This window comes from Scaptodrosophila lebanonensis, unplaced genomic scaffold (assembly GCF_003285725.1).
Source record: "Scaptodrosophila lebanonensis strain 11010-0011.00,11010-0021.00 unplaced genomic scaffold, SlebRS2 tig00001426-arrow-arrow-pilon, whole genome shotgun sequence".
Classification (NCBI taxonomy): Eukaryota; Metazoa; Arthropoda; class Insecta; order Diptera; family Drosophilidae; genus Scaptodrosophila; species Scaptodrosophila lebanonensis.
The window spans coordinates 13,086-31,512 of NW_022060750.1; the positions used below are offsets into that span (position 1 = coordinate 13,086).

Sequence of the window (18,427 nt, forward strand, 5' to 3'; positions counted from 1 at the left end):
GGCAGCGCTGCCCGCAGCTGCTGTTGTTGTTTCTGCTTTTGTTCAACTTTGTGCTGCATACATACACGCATATAAACACGCATAGGTACGTGATGTAAATGTATGCTGTTTAAACTGAACATAAACATGTATTCTAATTTAATTTAATTTAATTAATTATTTTAATTAATTAATTAATTCATTTTTTTTAATAATTTAATTTAAAAAAAATTTTTTTTTTTAATTTTTTTTTTTTTTTTTTTAATTTTTCCTTTTTGTGTAGAGTACAGGCTATTTTACTGTCGGGCTTGCTCAACTGTAGCGTTCTATCTTGTTAATTATTAGTAACGATAAATGTCACTTATTTAAAATAAGTGGATGTTTAACCTCGAATCTTGTATTGGAGTTCTGCAGCCTACCACCTACTCGAAGTAACCCATTTTCGTCCAAGAAAGGGTTCAAGCTCAATATTTTATTTTTTGTTTCAATTTCCCTTTTTTGAATTAAAGAGTTTATTTCTGAGCCAAATTGAAGTGCTTGCTGTTGTTTTATTATTTGGACTCTGGCTTTCTTAAACTCCTTCAAAGTCAAATATGAAGGGTAAGTCATTTTTTTGACTACAATGTCAATAAATCTCAATATGTAAGCTACTATTTTTTGTAATTTTTGTATACAAGAATATTTTTCTAAAAGTTCCGTTATAATGGTAAAAAGGGTATATTAGGTTTGTGCAAAGTATGTAACATACAGAAGGAAGCATCTCCGACCCCATAAAGTATATATATTCTTGATCAGCATGGCGAGAGAAATCGATCTAGACATGTCCGTCCGTCTGTCCGTCTGGATGAACGCCAGGATCTCAGAAACTATAAAAGCTAGAATAACCAAAGTCCAGATCCAGATTCTCCTAGATCCGAGAAAGGACGAGTTTATTTTATTTTTTGGAATTTTCCCCCCCTTCCCCCGCTACAGAATTTCGTCAATAGCGTCCACATTTCAAATGCTTCCTAAACCAAACTTTGCACACATAATTTATATATAATTGTCTACTGTTGTATAAAATTTTATTCAATTCGGTCAATTCTAGGAAAAGTTATTAGCAAAACAAATTCTCGCCAGTACAACCCCACCAAACTGCAGCAACAAGTTCGCTCTTCTTCTTCCTCTTTTTGCTGCTGCTATGGACGCATATAACTCAGTGACGGAAGTTTACCTGGGTACAGGGTATTACACTGTCGGGCTTGCTCGACTGTAGCGTTCTCTCTTGTTTAATATTAAACTGACTGTAACTTTATCTTCATATGTTTTCTGCTGAGGCCAATCTTTTTTAAGTTTATTGTTGTTTTGAAATTTCTTCTCGAGGTTGAAAAAACGTGCCATCGCTTGTGCTTTGGAATCTCCCAAGTTCTTGTCTTCTTTAAACGGAATTGTAATAATATACCTTCCGCTGACATCTCTTTTTGTGGTTTCAATAAAATAGTACTCACAAAGATCTGCTTCTGTTTCCTCATTATCCTCACTTTCTAATTCCCAAAATCTTTCGAGGTCCTTAACCTCAATAGTTGCTGACATTATGGTATTTTCGCCTTTTGATTTGGTGCATCCGGATATAATCCAGCCAAAATCTGTGTTTTGCCCAAGAAGCCCATCCATTTTCACAACCCCATTCTTTAGAATATGAGTATACAAGTCGGCACCTAATATAACATCTACTCTACTTGGTTTATCAAAATTTGGATCAGCTAATACATAACTGTGCCACTTTGTTTTATCGATATTCATCGATTTAGACGGAAGCGCCTTCATGAGTTTTGGCATGACAATTGCTTCAACTTTTAAAGGCTGCTTATAGTAGTCTCGAGTTCTTATGCATAGCGCTACTTTGTTTTTAGATATAATAGTTTCCGTGGAGGATACTCCACTTATTTCTGTTTGAGTTTTTATTCTGGGCAGTTTTAAAATTTGGGCTGCCTCCTCTGAAATAAGTGTACTCTGAGAGCCAGTATCAATTAAGGCTCTTAGAGTTTCATACCCCCCACTTACTGATTTGACTCTTATGAGTGCTGTGGCTAACAGTGTGTGTTCTTTTGTCACACATGTATTTAATTTAAAATGAAGCATTGTGTGGTGAGCTCTATTGCACAGAGAACATACACTATCGTTTTTGCACCTTATACTACTAGAGTGCTTAAGGCACCATGAGCATAATTGTACTTTTTTAGCTATCTCAGCTCTTTCAAATGGAGTCATTCCCTTAAATTTATAGCACTGTACTATGCTATGTCCCGGCATTTTGCAAACCGGACAATTCTCCTTTACATTCATAAATGTCTTTTTGACTGTTTTCTTCTCCTCGTCGTTCACCGAGCTTAATGAATTAAATCGTTGCTCTAAATATCCTATTACATCGCCCAATAACTGAATTTCTTTGGTTCGTTTTACATGGTTTTCGTAGGACTGCAGTGTCTCTCTATTAAATTTTCTCAACACCATGTGGGCAAAGATCACATCAACTTCTTCTGATAACTGTGATTTAATTTTTATTAAATGTATTGATTCATTTAACGTATCGATAAAAATTTTGACGTGTTTAGCTGAATCGTTGTTTAGGATGGGAAGGTCCATCAAACGATTAAGCTGATCGGAAAATATTTTTCTTTTATTTTCATACCGCTTGGTTAGTAGGTCCCAAGCGGCTTCATAGTTCTTACCCGAACCTGATAATAAATGAGCAACCATGCTCCTTGCTTCTCCTTTTAATGCGGTTTTTAAATAATTAAACTTCAGAGAGCGACTGAGATCCTCTCTTCCATAAATGAGTTCTATAAATAACTCCGAAAATAGGTCCCACTCTTTTGGGTCACCATAAAAGATAGGTACCTGTATTTTTGGAAGTATCGGGAGGTCATCAAATTTTTCCTTGATACCTGCTCCTTCAATCTTCCCTTGGTCCACCAAATTTACTTTAATTTTTTTCTCTACAGCGCTTACAATATTTTTAACATCAAACTCTAATTCACATACTCCTTCTTCAAAGTATGCATTAGTGTCGAATTTTCTAAGCTCACATATTTTCTTGTGAGTCCTTTGCCACAAAAACTCCACCTTGTTTTTTCTAATGTCTAATATTTCCGTATTTCCTTCTCTGAGGTCATTCTTAACCTCGTCCAAATATCTCCTTAGCTGATCGACATTTTCTTTAAAATCTTTTTTTAGCTGCTGATAATTTGCGTCTTGCTTGGTTTGGTCCATATTTTCTTTAACTACTTTTTTTAATTGCTGAACATTTATGTCTTTATTGTCAGCATCCTTAAGAAGTCGCTGCTTCTTTGTGCACGCTACACGTACACGTCGTCGACCACTTGATTCTCTCCCTGCTCCGCCGCTGTCGACCACTTGATCCTCTCCCTGCTCTTCCGCTGTCGACCACTTGATCCTCTCCCTGCTCCGCCGCTACTTTTTTATGCACCTGCACGTGCGTCGTCGATCACCTGGCTTTAATCAGCACACACACTTTACTTTTTTCTAGCGGTTTTTTGGGCCTCGGGAAACGCCCTTTTTCTTTTTGTTTTCAAACAACAATTTTTCAAACAAAATTTATATATTTTCACTCTCCCGATGTTCTGGAGCCGCACTTGTTTTTAAATCAATATATATATATATATTTATTTATTTTTATACTTTGTCTCTTACCACTGGTGGGGGAGAACAGAGTTTTTTATTTTTAGCTAACCCTTAACTGTAAAATCATGCTTTAGGGCGCTGGTTTTATTTCTGTGTCTCTTACCACTGGTGGGGGAAAACAACAGATTGCCACAAAGGCTCGAATGACCAAAATGAATGGGAATCCAAAGGAAACACCTTCATTGTTTGAATTCAAAATTTGAAATGTTTTATTATTGAAAATAGTGCTTATTTTATACACAATTGTTACTTAAGATCTACACTTATTTTCTATATTCTACATCTACTCTCTCTTTCTGCAGTTCCCTTTGATTTACATTGGTTTTATAATTCCTTCTCTTATGTGTATGTGGACTGTATTTCCTATTGGTGGTTTCAATCTGTGACCTGCATATGATATCGCACTAATCGATACCAGATGCATACATTGTTTATGGTCTGTCTGTCTTGGGTTTCAGCGACCCTTTTTCCTTGCACTCACTTGTGCGTGTACTGACTTTTATGACCTGCTTATATATGCGCAAGTGACATATTTATAGATTTGTGTCTGGTTTCAAAAAGGAAACTACATTCTTTTATCAAAACAAGTAAAAAAGCTAAAGTCGGGTGTCCCGACTTTGAAATACTCTGTACATATGTTTACAATAATTATAGAAAATAAAAAAATTAAGAAAATAAAAAAAAAATTTGATCGATTTTACCTCTCTCGGTATTCGAACTCACGTAAAGGGTTTATAATTGCACATTTACATAGAAATTGCGCCTGTGTGAGTGTATGTATGCCTATGCGCATCTATTCGTGTCTGTGTAAGCATTTTCGCAGTCAACCAAACAGCAACATCAACAACAGCCGCGGGCAGCGCTTGAGCAGCGCTGCAGCAGCGCTGCATCAGCAAATATATTTATGGCTATAACTTCTTGTTAAATCGGTCTATCATAATGAAATTTGGCATACGGACACATAATAACTAACTGGGGGTATTTCCAAAATTTTAGTTCGAAATTATATATATATATATATATATATATATATATAGGCGGATGACGCCTGCATCGCAAATTTAAATTTATGTACATATCAGCATTGCCGTACGCTCCAATTTTGGGACGTTCGGGTTTATAAATTAAAATTAAATGTCCAGCGTCGGACTTTTCGGGGATAACTCGACCGTGCGTACAACATGCTGAGGAAGCCAACAGTTAAGTCAGGACTGGCAGTCCGTCCGGTGGATAACGAAGATACTTGTATGTACATATGTATGTATGTACGTATAACCATACATAGTACATATTGTAATATATTTGCTATTTGGAAAATGAACTCTTAAAAAAACTTTAGAGAGCGTCGAAAGAAGAATATCATATAGTAAATAAGCTTATAATTATAAGCACATTTTACTTAGCCCAGCAAAGACGGGTAGACCTGCTAGTCTATTTATATGCAAACGCCGTAGACCTAAGCCCCCAAAATCCCCACCTATGTAGAGCTGCTGTCACCTTGGCTTATAAACACTTTACCGCACCATAAATCAAAACGCATATGTATATAAGTGACACACATACTCAGTCAGAGAGGCAGGGTGTTGGGCTGGTGGCGTGAGTGAAGTTTGAAGTGAGGGAACAAAACTAGAAGGGAAACTAATAAATCTAACGCCAATTAATTGACTTAACTGGTGCTGGCTGCCGGGACTTTCTCTTGTTGCCGTTCTCGCCCAGCCACGTAATTTACCTGAATCCTTTGAGATTTACATGAGCGTTTTAAACGCGGCTTCAATGCCGGTGGCTTGCAATTTTAATAACCGCAAAAGCGCTCCCTAGGAATAAAAAAAATTTTTCCCCATTGGCAGCAGGCGCATTATTTATGCCACAACACACTAACCGCAAGGGCGAAGAATAGACAGAATATCTGGTGGCAGCAGGCATTGCGTCCACATATCTGATGAATACTATTGTGCCATGTGTTTCCAGTCTAAAAAGTCAACACATCTTGTCAGTCTGAACGGTGCCTTTCGACAGAAAATTAGTATTATTTTCTTGATCGTAATAGATACAAATAGTAATTGTACATTTTTTCCTAGCATGTTCAGAACATTTCGCTCTTAAATTTCGAGTGTTAGCGATATCAATACATCAAACGGTGAGTACAAAATACAACTTATTATATATATGCAATACGTGAGGGCAAAATAAATGAAGAATGGGTCACTTCTGAAAAAGACTATCGCGTCATTCGAGCATTGTTGGTTGTGAAGAGTTGAGTAGCAAGCGAAAGGTATCTTGCTAGTTTTAAAAGTTGAGGGTCGGGGCGCTAAAGAAAATAAGTAAATAATAACATATTCGCTGTTTTTTTTTCAACACAATAAATTGGAATCATTTTTTAACGTAGAACAGATTGTTTGGGTTACATTTGAGTGTTCAGCGTTTTGTTCGCGAATAATATAAATATTTCTAACTTTTGGTGTGAACATCATTTGTGAGTGAGCAAATTCAATTAATTGAATAAACCATCATTGTGGAAAAATGACTGAAGATTACGAAAATAAACATTTGCACAATAAAGCATGGGAAAATTTCTATTATTTATGCCAGAACACACTAACCACAAAGTCGTAGAGTAGATAGAATATTTGGGTAGTGTGCCATGTGCTTCCAGTCTAAAAATTTAACACATCTTGTTAGTCTGAACGGTGCTTTTCGACAGAAAATTAGTATTATTTTTTCGGTCGTAATACATACAAATAGTAGTTGTAAATTTCTTTTCCAATCGTGTTCAGAGCCTATCGCCATTAAATTTCGAGTGTTAGTGATATCAACAGATAAACGGTGAGAACTTATATAACTTATTATATATATGCAATACGTGAGTGAGAGAAGAGGACTGTCGCGTCATCCGAGCATTGTTGGTTGTGAAGAGTTGAGTAGCAAGCGAAGGGCGAAAGGTTAGGAAGAAGGTAAGACAGACCACATGCAAATACATGCCAAAGAAGTAAAGAATCTTTGCTCCAATTCATTGAATGCCTCGCAAGTGAGCCATCACTGTGGAGAAATAAGATTAAAGGTTAAAAAAATTAAATAATATGGATGGCCTACTTTAAGCTGACGCTTACTTAATAATATTTAGTATAAAGAGTAGAGAATATTCAACTGAACAACTAAGTAGCTGAATACATGTAATTCATTTCGTAGCATTCCATTTCTATAAGTTTTATTATAAATTCATCTTAGTTGCAATTTTGTGCTTTTATCCCAAAAAAATAAAAAAAACAAATTTGTTTTTTTTTTTTTTTTTTTTTTTGTTATAACAAATCAATACACGAGTAAGTGGTAATGAAGTACTTGAATGTTAAGGTCTCCGCACACTTTCTCTCTCTCCAAGTGCTCGGAATCAAAATTTGGTGCCACATTTTGGGGCAACAAAAGTTTTATGTGTCGTGATTAAACAACTTCTAGAACTGAAGTGAACCTCTAAACAATGTGAAGTACATATAATGCAGCGACATAAATCCAAATCCAGTCGACGCAACAAGGGTTTGCCCAAACTCTTAATGCCCTTCTTGCACATTTGTTTCTTGAACTAATTTGTAGGCTGCTATGAGAGAATTGAAAGAAATTAAGCTATATTGGGGTGGTTGTTATATACATAGCCACGATTTAAAGAGTAATGACATATAAAATTAACTGGGATTTATCGATTCCAGCCATTATATTTGTAAAGAAGTGAACAAATTGCACAAATATTTCCAAAATGGCGGCGTAAATGTAAAAACAACTTTTTTCTCTGATACGTATATTCACCAAGTATCTTCTTTTTAGACTAATTTCACAAGTTCCCAGTAAAGCACTTACAGACTCCATAATAGACTAATATTATGGAAAGAGCCTGCGCGGACGAACAGACCTCTTACAGCTGTTAGCCTTGGCTGTATTTAACAGCGAGCATTAACAATACCTAAAGAAATATGTTTGTATGTATATTCAAAAAATATGGCCAGACTGGCAGATAGTTTGACTTATAATTTCTACTAGACCGGCAAATAGTTTGATCAAATTTTTCAAATTTAATTTTCATGAATTGTCAAAAATAATTTCCTGCAAAAAGATAGTAAATATTAAAATAATTTTGAATTACATTTCATGGCTTACATGATCGCATGTTTACCTTTAGATAAAATAAATAAATATTAGAATAATAGAATAATAATATAAGATACAATTCACTTATACAAAAAATCGACGAATAGAATAGATCGTACGAATGGCTATTAAGCAATAATAGTCTATCCTTCTATCAGGCTTTTTCCTTAAAAAGTAAAAACTTCCTCCCTACCTTGCGCCAAGTACAAAATCCATTGTTCTATAAATACTACTCTATAATAATAATAGAAAATAATCATCACTTTTATAAAAAATCGCGACAGAATAGATCGCACGAATGGCTATGAAGCAATAATAGTCTTATCTTCTATCCATCATTTTTCCTAAATAGTAACAACTCCCTCTTGTGTAGGGTATATAAGTACAGCAGCTGGCTGGCAGCAGGCGTGACTTTGTGGCAGGTTCTGGTTGGATGGTTTGATGGGTGGCCGGGTGGTAGAGTAGTAGGTCCTTGCAAAATGCAAATTTTTTGGCAGTTTCATGACAGTCGAACGATGTTGCTGATGCTGACGTGCGCCTACAAACAATTAGTCAAACATTGCTGCTGTCACTTCGCTGTCTTTGTGTGCGTGATTGTGTATGTGTGTGAGTGTGAGCTAACCGCAAATGCTTGGGCAAATGATAATCACTCGCTTCAGTCCTGGCAGCTTTTGTGCTCAACTCGCGTGTTTCACTTGTAACTTGTCTGCCCTCTTCACTTTTACTTCAAAAGCTTCTCCTATCCTCTCGTACCCACCAGCCCCATTAATTTTTTAATTAAAAGCAGCGTGCGTGCACGTCCGCATTGAGAGCTGTTACAATTTTGTTCAGTCCATCTTCAGCATCTAGGATGGTGCTAAGTGATTTAATAGCAAGTTGCTTTATTAGAAAAACGCTTTGATTGTGCCCGTGGCTGTTTTTGTCATCCTTATCCTCATCCTTATCGTCATCGCCATCTTCATAATCATAAACTCCGCAACTTGCAGTTTCGAAGTGGGTTGACTGGTTTATATTTCAGTCTGCCTGCTAATACTCTATAATGAATTATAGCATAGTACGAGTCACAAAGTAGACAATTAGTTTTTCCAAAAGGAAAAGGAATGCCATCACCTAAAATGAAATATAAATAATCCCGAATAGAGTCGGAATAGTTCAGGCAGACAAAAAACAAACAATCCGTTTCTACTACTTTTTATTCTCTCGCGCTCTTTCTCGAAAGTAATGTCCTTTTCTTAAATTATAGTTCTAGTCAGATAGTAGACAAATAGACAGTTAGTTCTTTCAACAGAGAGTGAACTGTTGTATGCATTCTTGTTGTTAAGTTGTTGTTGTGGCTAGCATGCTTCTGCCGCTTCTGAAAATTGTTACGTTCAGATGTCCACAACCTACTCGTATTAGTGATTGATTAAGTGACTACTGGACCCACCTCTGCGGCGCAAAAACTTGTAAACGGGACATTTGCGGCTTACGGCGTTGGCAACAATTCGTTGCTGTTGCTGTTAGCATTGCTTGGCTGAGTATCGGGGAGAGACATTTGTGTAGTGTTATTGTTGGAGAATCTATTCATTGATTCCAAATTTTCAAAATATTCAATGTTCAAAATTAACAAAAGGCAATGATCTGCTTACGAAATTGATCGGAACGATTCCAAGTGCTGATATTTTTTATTCTTTTTGATATTTAAAATGTAACATTTGAGTCTATGGAATTCTTCTATTATAATTAAATATATATTCATAAAGAATATATCTATCTATATTGATTATATGTGGAAGTTATTAAATATTTTAGATATAAAGTGAAAGCAGAAATTAACTAGCAACTAATTATTGAATCCGATTCCGAAAATAATCTTGAACTCTATTTAGTTAAAAATCAATCGTTTTTATTAATAAACGCCTTTTGAGAAAGTTTTCAAATTAATTGCAAATTTAGACAAGAGAGAATGCTACAGTCGAGCAAGCCCGACAGTAAAATAGCATGTAATCTCCACAAAAGGAAAATTAAAAAAAAAAAATTTTAAATGGCTATAACTTTCTTCAGAATTAACCTATCATGATGAAACTTGGCACACGGACTAAGCACTAACTGAATGTAACAATGATGTAACAAAATTCCAAAAATTGATAAAAAAAAAACAGGAATTGCGGAGGAGTGAGGGGGTGTTTCAGAATAAACAAATAAACTTGACCTGCCTAGGACTTAGGGGAACGTCCATACCAAGTTTGGTTATTCTAGCTCTTGTACTTCATGATTCTACAAACAGACGGACGGACGGACAGACGGACATAGCTATATCGACTCGGTTTGTCACCCTGATCAAGAATATATATACTTTGTGGGGTCTGCCACGCCTCCTTCTGTTTGTTACATACATTCGCAAAACAGTAGTATAGCCTTTTACCCTTTGGGTACAGGCTATACAAATTTAGAAAAAACAAGTAAAAAAGCTAAAGTCGGGTGCCCCGACTTTGAAATACTCTGTACATATGTTTAGAATAATTATAGAAAATAAAAAAAATAAAAAAAATAAAAAAAATTCAATGATCGATTTTACCTTTCTCGGTATTCGAACTCACGTAAAGGGTGTATAATTGCACATTTACATAGCAATTGCGTCTGTGTGAGTGTATGAATGCCTATGCGCATCTACCCGCATCAATAACAGCCGCGGGTAGCGCTTGAGCAGCGCTGCAGCAGCAAATATATTTATGCCTATAACTTCTTGGTAAATCGGTCTATCATAGTGAAACTTGGCATACGGACACATAATAACTAACTGGCGGTATTTCCATCGCATATTAAAATCGCATTTGCGGGGGAGAGGGGGGAGGGAGGGAAATTCCAAAATATACAATTTCTGCGTATTCACATAAGGCATCTGGGACTAAAATTTGGTGTTCCTAGGTCTTATAGTCTCCGAGATATAGGCGATTATACGAATGGAAAATCGGGAAAACCCCCATAGGGGGGAAGTGGGAGGGAAAATCAAAAAAATAAAACAAAAAATAAACTCGTATAGAATACAAACATAAGTATAGAATACACACATAAATAAAACTCGTATAGAATACACACATAAGGCATCTTTGTGCAAAATTTGGTGTCTCTATCTCTTATAGTCTCTGAGATCCAGGTGTTCATACGGACGGACAGACAGACAGACAGGGCTCGATCGACTCGTCTTGTCACGCTGATCAAGAATATATATACTTTGTGGGGTCTGCCACGCCTCCTTCTGCTTGTTTCATTTTTCAGCTCCCGCAAACCTAATATACTTCTGTACATTTCATGTAAAGAGTATTATTAACAGATCGTTGCACGAATTACAGGTGCATTGGCACTGGCCAGCCAACGTAAGCAATAGTAATAAGCAAGAATTATGCACATATTAATCTGCTATCTCAACATAAGACCAACAATCAGGTCACAGTTTATGAGCCAAATTGGGCTGACACCAGCATACTTAAGCTCATAATATATGCTTGGGGATCTTTATTGTGAAACCGCCAACACATAGAAATAGTAAATGTAAATAGTTATAAGCTAGTTTAAGGCATGGCTATATAAGCTATATTTTGTAAGAATAAAATCAGTATGCAAATTATCAACGAACGGCCTGTTACTTTCCGCAAATGCGAGAACCGCTGATATTTTATGATGCCAACTCCAACGTTGAACTACATGCTCCGAAGGATTGCCAGTTCTAAATCTGTCAGCTTCCCCTAATATGATGGCTCCCCCCTGCCTTCTCCAATTGAAGTTTCATCGACGCTGGTTAACATTCCGCCTGCGAACAATGAAAAATCAGTCTTGAGTACTGCTTCAAAATGGTCCGTACGTGTTTCAGACTTAACGCCTTAAGTGACCGAGATTGCAGCTTCTGCTACCAATCCTTTTACTCTTAATGTCGTGGCTCCTCGGAAACAAGTGTTTGTATTGAGGTTATCCGCTGATACGACTTGCGAATCCATTAAAACTTATATCGATAGCAAAACTTCTGCTAGTGTTTCAATTTCTAAATATAATTTCTCTAAACCTCAAAATTAGCGTCTCCGTTGAACTGTTTCCTATTATTTGTGACCCTAAACTTTGGTCTCCTCATATCATTATTCATGAGTTCAAACAAAGAAATAGAACTGTACCAGCTCCTGTTCTATTGCCTGTTGCCCCCCTCTTCTCAACCTACCACTAGTAATGGCTCAAAAAACTAGACCATGTTCACGTTCCGCTTACTCTACATCACCAAAATGTTAGGAGTCTTTTATCTAAGCTTAAAAACTTATTTAATGGCAGCATAGCGTTCGAATCTGACATTATTTCATTTTCGGAAACATGTTTAAATAATCCTGTTTCTGACTATGGAATTCTGCCTTTACCAGTTATAGGCCTGATCGCCCAAATCGTCGTGGTGGTGGTGTACTGAACGCAATCAAATCCACCTTTCGATCAGAATTTGTTTATGTAAATATGAATGCTGACTTTCTTGATTCTCTCTTTGAATTGTCTTTGGTTCAAATGAATTCAATTTTTAATAACATAATTAAACTGCTTGACCTCATATTTGTAAACGTGGGCACAGATGCTGTAATCTCTATTTCTTCACCTCTATCTATTCCCGAAGATTTGTATCACCCTACTATGGAAATCTCGATTTCTCTTTACGAAGCTAAGGCCTCTCCCTCATTGACTCATAAAAGTTCACGGAAAGACGATTTTAATAATCTCAACAGATTAATATTAGAAACTGATTGGTCAAGACCGTAAGCAGTTTTAAAATTTTGTGAACTGCAAACGTAAATCGTCCGCTTTGCCTTCTTCTTTTTTTCTTCATAATGAAAATGCAAGCAACGATTCTGCTATTGTTGACTTATTCGCTAAGTTTTTCAGTCAACTTATTCATCTATTAGTTTCAATGGTGATTCATACCCTTATAAAATTCCTTATTCTAATTATATTTTTTCACCCATAATTTGCAGTTGCTGCATTCTGTTAGGTATTAAGACAGTCAAATCTTCATACTCTCCTGGGCCAGCTCATTCTGTCATATAACAATCCTCTCTTTCACACTCGTTTGCAGGATGATCTGAACTGCATGCAGAGATAATGCTTGACCAATTACACCTTAACTGATCCAAATGTAAGTTTTTGTCCTTTTATCGGACCAGACCTCATATTGTCACCTATATGATTGACATTAATTGCTTCAACGTATTTATACTGTTTGATTCTAAATTGAACTTCAATCTTCACATTTCTTGCATCATAAACAAGGCTAAGGGCGCCCTTGGTTTCGTTAAACGTTGGTCCAAAGAATTTGATGATCCCTATACCACTAAACTACTTTACAGTTCACTGGTACGGCCAATTCTAGAATACTGCTCATGCGTTTGGTGTCTCGAAATGAGTCTGTTCAGAAACAATTCCTTCTTTTTGCTCTTCGCGGTTTAAACTGGGATCCCAACCTTCGGTTGCCTCCCTACTCGAGCAGACTTCTGCTTATTAATCTTCCGTCATTGGCTAATCGGTAGCGTTGATTCTCCTTTCCTATTAGGTCGTCTTAATTTCTCAGTTCCTTCCAGAACGACAAGAAATTATCTTCTCATCGCACAATCCTTTATGGGTTTTATGCTCATCTTACAATAAGTATTTTCACCTGCTCTCAACTGAACTGTGTCTTTGTTGGTAATTGGCAACGCTCATTAGTATGCAACCATATGTAATAGTACCGATCTGGTAACACACAGTAGCAGTTAAGTTACATATTTGTCCTCAATAAAAGTAGTCTCTCATAAACCTTCAACAAAAGCAGATCACTCTTTCTTACTTCCCCCTTCTATGCAAATTGAAATTACCAATAGGTTATAAGCCCAGGTACATCAAGCGCAAAAGAAGTATAGAAGAAAAAGGATTAAGAAATAAAGTTTGTGAATTAACGCGTAATGGACTTCTCTCTCTATCTAGAATTAACTCGCGAAGTCCATTACGCGCTAATTCACAAACTTTATTTCTTAATCCCTTTTCTTCTATACTTCTTTTACCTATCATAATGAAACTTGGTATACAGATATATAATCACTAATTTAATGTGACTACCAATAAGTTCGATAAGTTCGAATGTCATCACGAAAAAATAGAGTTGGCAGGCGACAAACACACAACGGTATGTGGGCGCGGCACGGTGGTCATCGATGGAATGTGTGGCTACAAAATAACATTAAACAAGAGAAAACGCTACAGTCGAGCAAGCCCGACAGTGTAATACCATGTACCCTGGTAAACTTCCGTCACAACGTTATATGCGCCTATAGCAGAAGCAAAAAGAGGAAGAAGAAGAGCGAACTTGTTGCTGCAGTTTGCGGGGTTGTACAGGCGAGAATTTGTTTTGCTAATAACTTTTCTTAGAATTCACCGAATTTAATAAAATTTTGAACAACAGTAGACAATTAAATATAAATTATGTGTGCAAAGTTTGGTTTAGGTAGCATTTGAAATGTGGACGCTATTTACAAAATTCTGTAGCGGGGGAAAAGGGGAAAATTCCAAAAAAAAAAATAAACTCGTCCTTACTCGGACCTAGGAGAATCTGGATGCCAACTTTGGTTATTCTAGCTTTTATAGTTTCTGAGATCCTTGCGTTCATCCAGACGGACGGACAGACGGACGGACATGTCTAGATCGATTTCTCTCGTCATGCTAATCAAGAATATATATACTTTATGCGGTCGGAGATGCTTCCTTCTGTATGTTACATACTTTGCACAAACCTAATATACCCTTTTTACCCTACGGGTACAGGGTATAAAAATGTGTTTTATGTTCCCGAATTACAATGCAATTGTATATCAGTAAGCAAAGCTGTAGAAAATGGTTGCACAGGTAAATTTGATAAGCAAAACGCAAAAATAAATGACAACAAAAGTCTAGTTCTTACGGCCAAGAAAGTTAATGGTTTGTTTATATGTGGAATGCGCAAAAATGAAGTACTTTGCCTTGGAAAGGCGAGTAACGAACTTTTAAAGTGGCATGCACGGTATGGGCACCTAAACATGCAGAGCTTGAACGAGCTGTAAAATAAAGAAATGGTTCGTTAATTAACATTTGAGTTAGTCAATAAATGTGTGCGGACCAGTAAAACACAAGTCAGAAGTATACCAAATATTTAAGCAACATGTAGCAATGGTTGAGCGGCAGGCAGGTAAAAAGGTAAAAGCTATCAGGAGTGATAATGGGACGGAATATTCAAACAAGGAGTTTAAAGAATATCTGTAGGCAACAGGCATAAAGCGCCAGTTCACGGTCCCATATACACCATAGCAAAATGGAGTCGCTGAGAGATTCAACAGAACCCTAATGGGCTGAAGCTGTTGCGTGCGCACCAGGTCACCTACAAAAGCGTTGGTAGGCGTGACTCCATTTGAACTATGGATGGGCTACGAACCGATCGTCAAGCACCTACGAATTTTTGGGTCGATTGCTATTGCACTTGACAAGACGCAGAAGAAAAAATTCCAAGAGAAAGGCAAAGAGTATATAATGGTGGGATACTCAGAGACATCGAAATCATATCGTCTGTATGATAAAGAAACTGGTGACGTGAAGTCTAGCCCTGACGTATACTTTGTGGAAAGTTGCGAAACAAAGGAAACTGTTAATGTCGACTCTGTGATGCTGGTGTCTGATAAAGTTGGTCCAGACAGGCCAAGAATCATCAGAACGGGATTAAGAGGTCGACCTCGCAAGGCATTCAACTTTCTCAATATGATGTGCGGCGACGACATTCAAGTTCCAGAAAACGTTGAAGAAGCGCTATCGAAACATGGCGGCCAGTCATGTTACCGGTAGGTAAAAAACCCATATCCTGGAAATGGGTATTTATACTAAAAATAAGTCCGAATGGCGATATCGAAAGATACAAGGCACTCTTGGTGGCAAAACTAATTGGCTACAGGGCATGCGAAAGTGAGCCATGTCTGTACACGAAGACCACAAAGAATAAGAAGAGCATCAACGTAATTGCAGTTTGCAGTGCAAACATGTCAGCTTTATCCTAAATAACAAACTTGTCCTCCAACATTAATATTCCACAAAAAAACGATGTAACTTACCTTGGTGTCCATTTGGATAGACGGCTTACAGGTACATACGGATTAAAGAGAGGTCAACTGAAAGTAAAAGCTATTAATCTACATTGGCTTATAAACGTCCACTCACCACTAAAACTGGAGTACAAAGTATTCGTATACAATGCAGTTTTCAAACCAATTTGGACATTTGGCTCTGAACTATGGGGAAACGCTTTCATTAGCAATTTAGAGTTATTCGAGAGAGCTCAATCGAAGATACTGAGAACCATCGCTGTGCATTACTGGGGCACCCAGGTACATACGGAAAATATCCGGAAAGATTTAAATGTGGGACCTGTTAAAGATGAAATCGCCAAGGTGAAAGCAAAGTACCAGCTTAAGCTTCGAATTTAACTTGGCAGGCTAGCCATACACGACTCCGGCGAAGAGACCTCCCAACCCAGTAGTAACAGTTAGGGCCATAATTCAAATATTTAATTGTAATTAATTAAAGAACTATATTAGATTAAGATTTGACTACTTATCATACGTCTCCGTGAGAGAAGATTCGATAAATAAATAAATCTTGAAATAAAAAACGTTTGCAAATAAACAATGTTTATCAATTACTAATTCTAGTTTTATGTCTGGCCTTAGATTTCGGAACGCATTCAAATTTCGAAGCGGTACACTGCACTGTGAGAATTCGTAGGCGCGGCCGAAACCCATGCGCCAGAGACCCATCACTAAAAACGATTTTTGAACTATTTTCGCGAATTCGTAAAGCTTAATAGTGGAATGGATGTGCTGGAGGCGGCTAAGTCTGGTGCCAGATGCTGGAATAAATTGAGCAGATGCCCCAAACCAAAGACGGCCTGCCTCGAAAAGAAACCTGAATGCGGCAAACGCAAGAGGTGCAGTAAGCCGGGCCCAGTCACGAACAATGGCTATATGAACTTTATACGAGCTTTTCGTAAAAAACACTGTGGCCTTCAGCCCAAAGAACTGATAATGAATGCGGCGCGTGCTTGGTGCCGTCTCTCCGAGCAGAAGAAGTATAGATACAGACGCATGGTAAGTACAGTCCACTGAAGAAGAATATTTAAATAGCTTTATTCAATTATCCATTTCAATATATTTGAAGATGCTTGCCTAAAAATTATTACAATAATGCTGCATCGTATTGGTATTTATTTCATAATCATTTCAAAAATTCTCTTTTGCAGGCGTGTAAAGTAATCAAGAGCTGTCGTCACAAGCGCCGTAGAGTGTGCACGGGACGTTAATTGAAAATTGCACAACACCGTCCGGTTCCAATGTCAAGAACCGAGACTGGCCTTCAATCAATTTAAAATGTCATCTGGACAAAACAATCAACAATCTAGAAATACATCAGTTTCAACAACAAAACACCCTTCAGCTGTTCTAAACCTGCCAACCTCATCAAGCAGAAATCAAAATTTCGCCTCAACGTAGAAATAAATTGTATACCTGCTCTTATGTAGTGTGTAGTACCGTCGTCCAATCTAAAAGTAATTGCCTTCATATAGTGTAATAGTAATAATAAAATTTCTGTAAATTCCTTATGGTCCAAATGCAAATAGAAATCGAATCTAGTTTGGCATCTAATAAAAACAAATTTAATTATCTCTTGATTCAGTGTGTTTGGAAATCGAACTAAATATTTCTGAATATACGGCAAAGCAGACATTTCAGATTTGACCAAATGGTCTTCCCAAATCCAGTAAATGCCTGAAATATGTATAACCATATATAGTACTTATTGTACTATATTTGCTATTTGGAAAATGAACTTTTTAAAAAACTTTAGAGAGCGTCGAAACAAGAATATCATATAGTAATTAAACTTATAATTTTAAGCATATTTTACTTAGCACAGGAAAGATGGGCAAGACCTTCTAGTCTCTATATATATAAAACAGTTTGTCCTGACTGACTGACTGACTGATTGGCAATCAACGCACAGCCCAAACGGTAAGAGCTAGGAAGCTGAAATTTGGACACAAGATCCCTCTTATAGTGAAAGTGAGCACTAAGAAGGGGTTTCGGAAAATTCGAGCTCCAAAGGGGGGAAAACGAGCTCCAACGTTTGTATGAAAAATCTACAATTTTCATCCAATTAACTTCAAACTTAGTTTGTATACTCTCAAAAAGAATACAAGAAAAACTGTATACTTGGTTTTTCACCATTTTTCCTGGGGCATGAAAAAGGGGGGGTTTTCCGTGGAAAAATTGAAACACAATCAACACCCCACAGCCCAAACGGTAAAAGCTAGGAAACTGAAAACTGGGCTCAAGTATCCTATCATGATGTAGATGCGCACTAAGAAGGGATTTTGGAAAATTCGAGCTCCAAAGGGGGGAAAAGTAGCTCCAAAGTTTGTTTGAAAATTCTGCATTTTTGAATCGATCAACTTTAAATTTAGGTTTTATAATCTATAAAAGAATACAAACAAAACTGCATACTCGGTTTGTGTTGGAGCTTGAATTATTGGGGTTTTAATATTTATTCATTTTTTCAAATGAAAAGTTTGTGTTATAAA

General features: G+C 36.9%; 1 protein-coding gene across 3 annotated transcripts; it reads left to right on the forward strand.

The window, feature by feature from the left end:
* The first annotated feature begins 5,696 nt into the window (after positions 1–5,696).
* LOC115633547 (protamine-like) lies at positions 5,697–17,470 on the forward strand. Of its 3 annotated transcripts, none has more exons than XM_030531003.1 (3): positions 5,697–5,800; positions 16,521–16,937; positions 17,090–17,229. In XM_030531003.1, exons 2-3 carry the CDS (start codon positions 16,662–16,664, stop codon positions 17,147–17,149), a joined length of 336 nt encoding a protein of 111 aa, XP_030386863.1. In that variant the 5' UTR covers positions 5,697–5,800; positions 16,521–16,661; the 3' UTR covers positions 17,150–17,229. The 3 variants fall into 3 exon arrangements, with proteins under 3 accessions (XP_030386863.1, XP_030386864.1, XP_030386865.1); XM_030531004.1 differs by lacking the exon at positions 5,697–5,800 and adding an exon at positions 6,419–6,486; XM_030531005.1 differs by lacking the exon at positions 5,697–5,800 and adding an exon at positions 6,450–6,614 and having other exon boundaries at positions 17,090–17,470.
* The last annotated feature ends 957 nt before the right edge of the window (positions 17,471–18,427 follow it).

Coding starts and splice junctions, on each gene's coding strand:
- LOC115633547 (XM_030531003.1), top strand. CDS start 16,662: ATGGATGTGCTGGAGGCGGCTAAGTCTGGTGCCAGATGCTGGAATAAA. Junction 16,938..17,089: donor AGTATAGATACAGACGCATG/GTAAGTACAGTC, acceptor TCTCTTTTGCAG/GCGTGTAAAGTAATCAAGAG.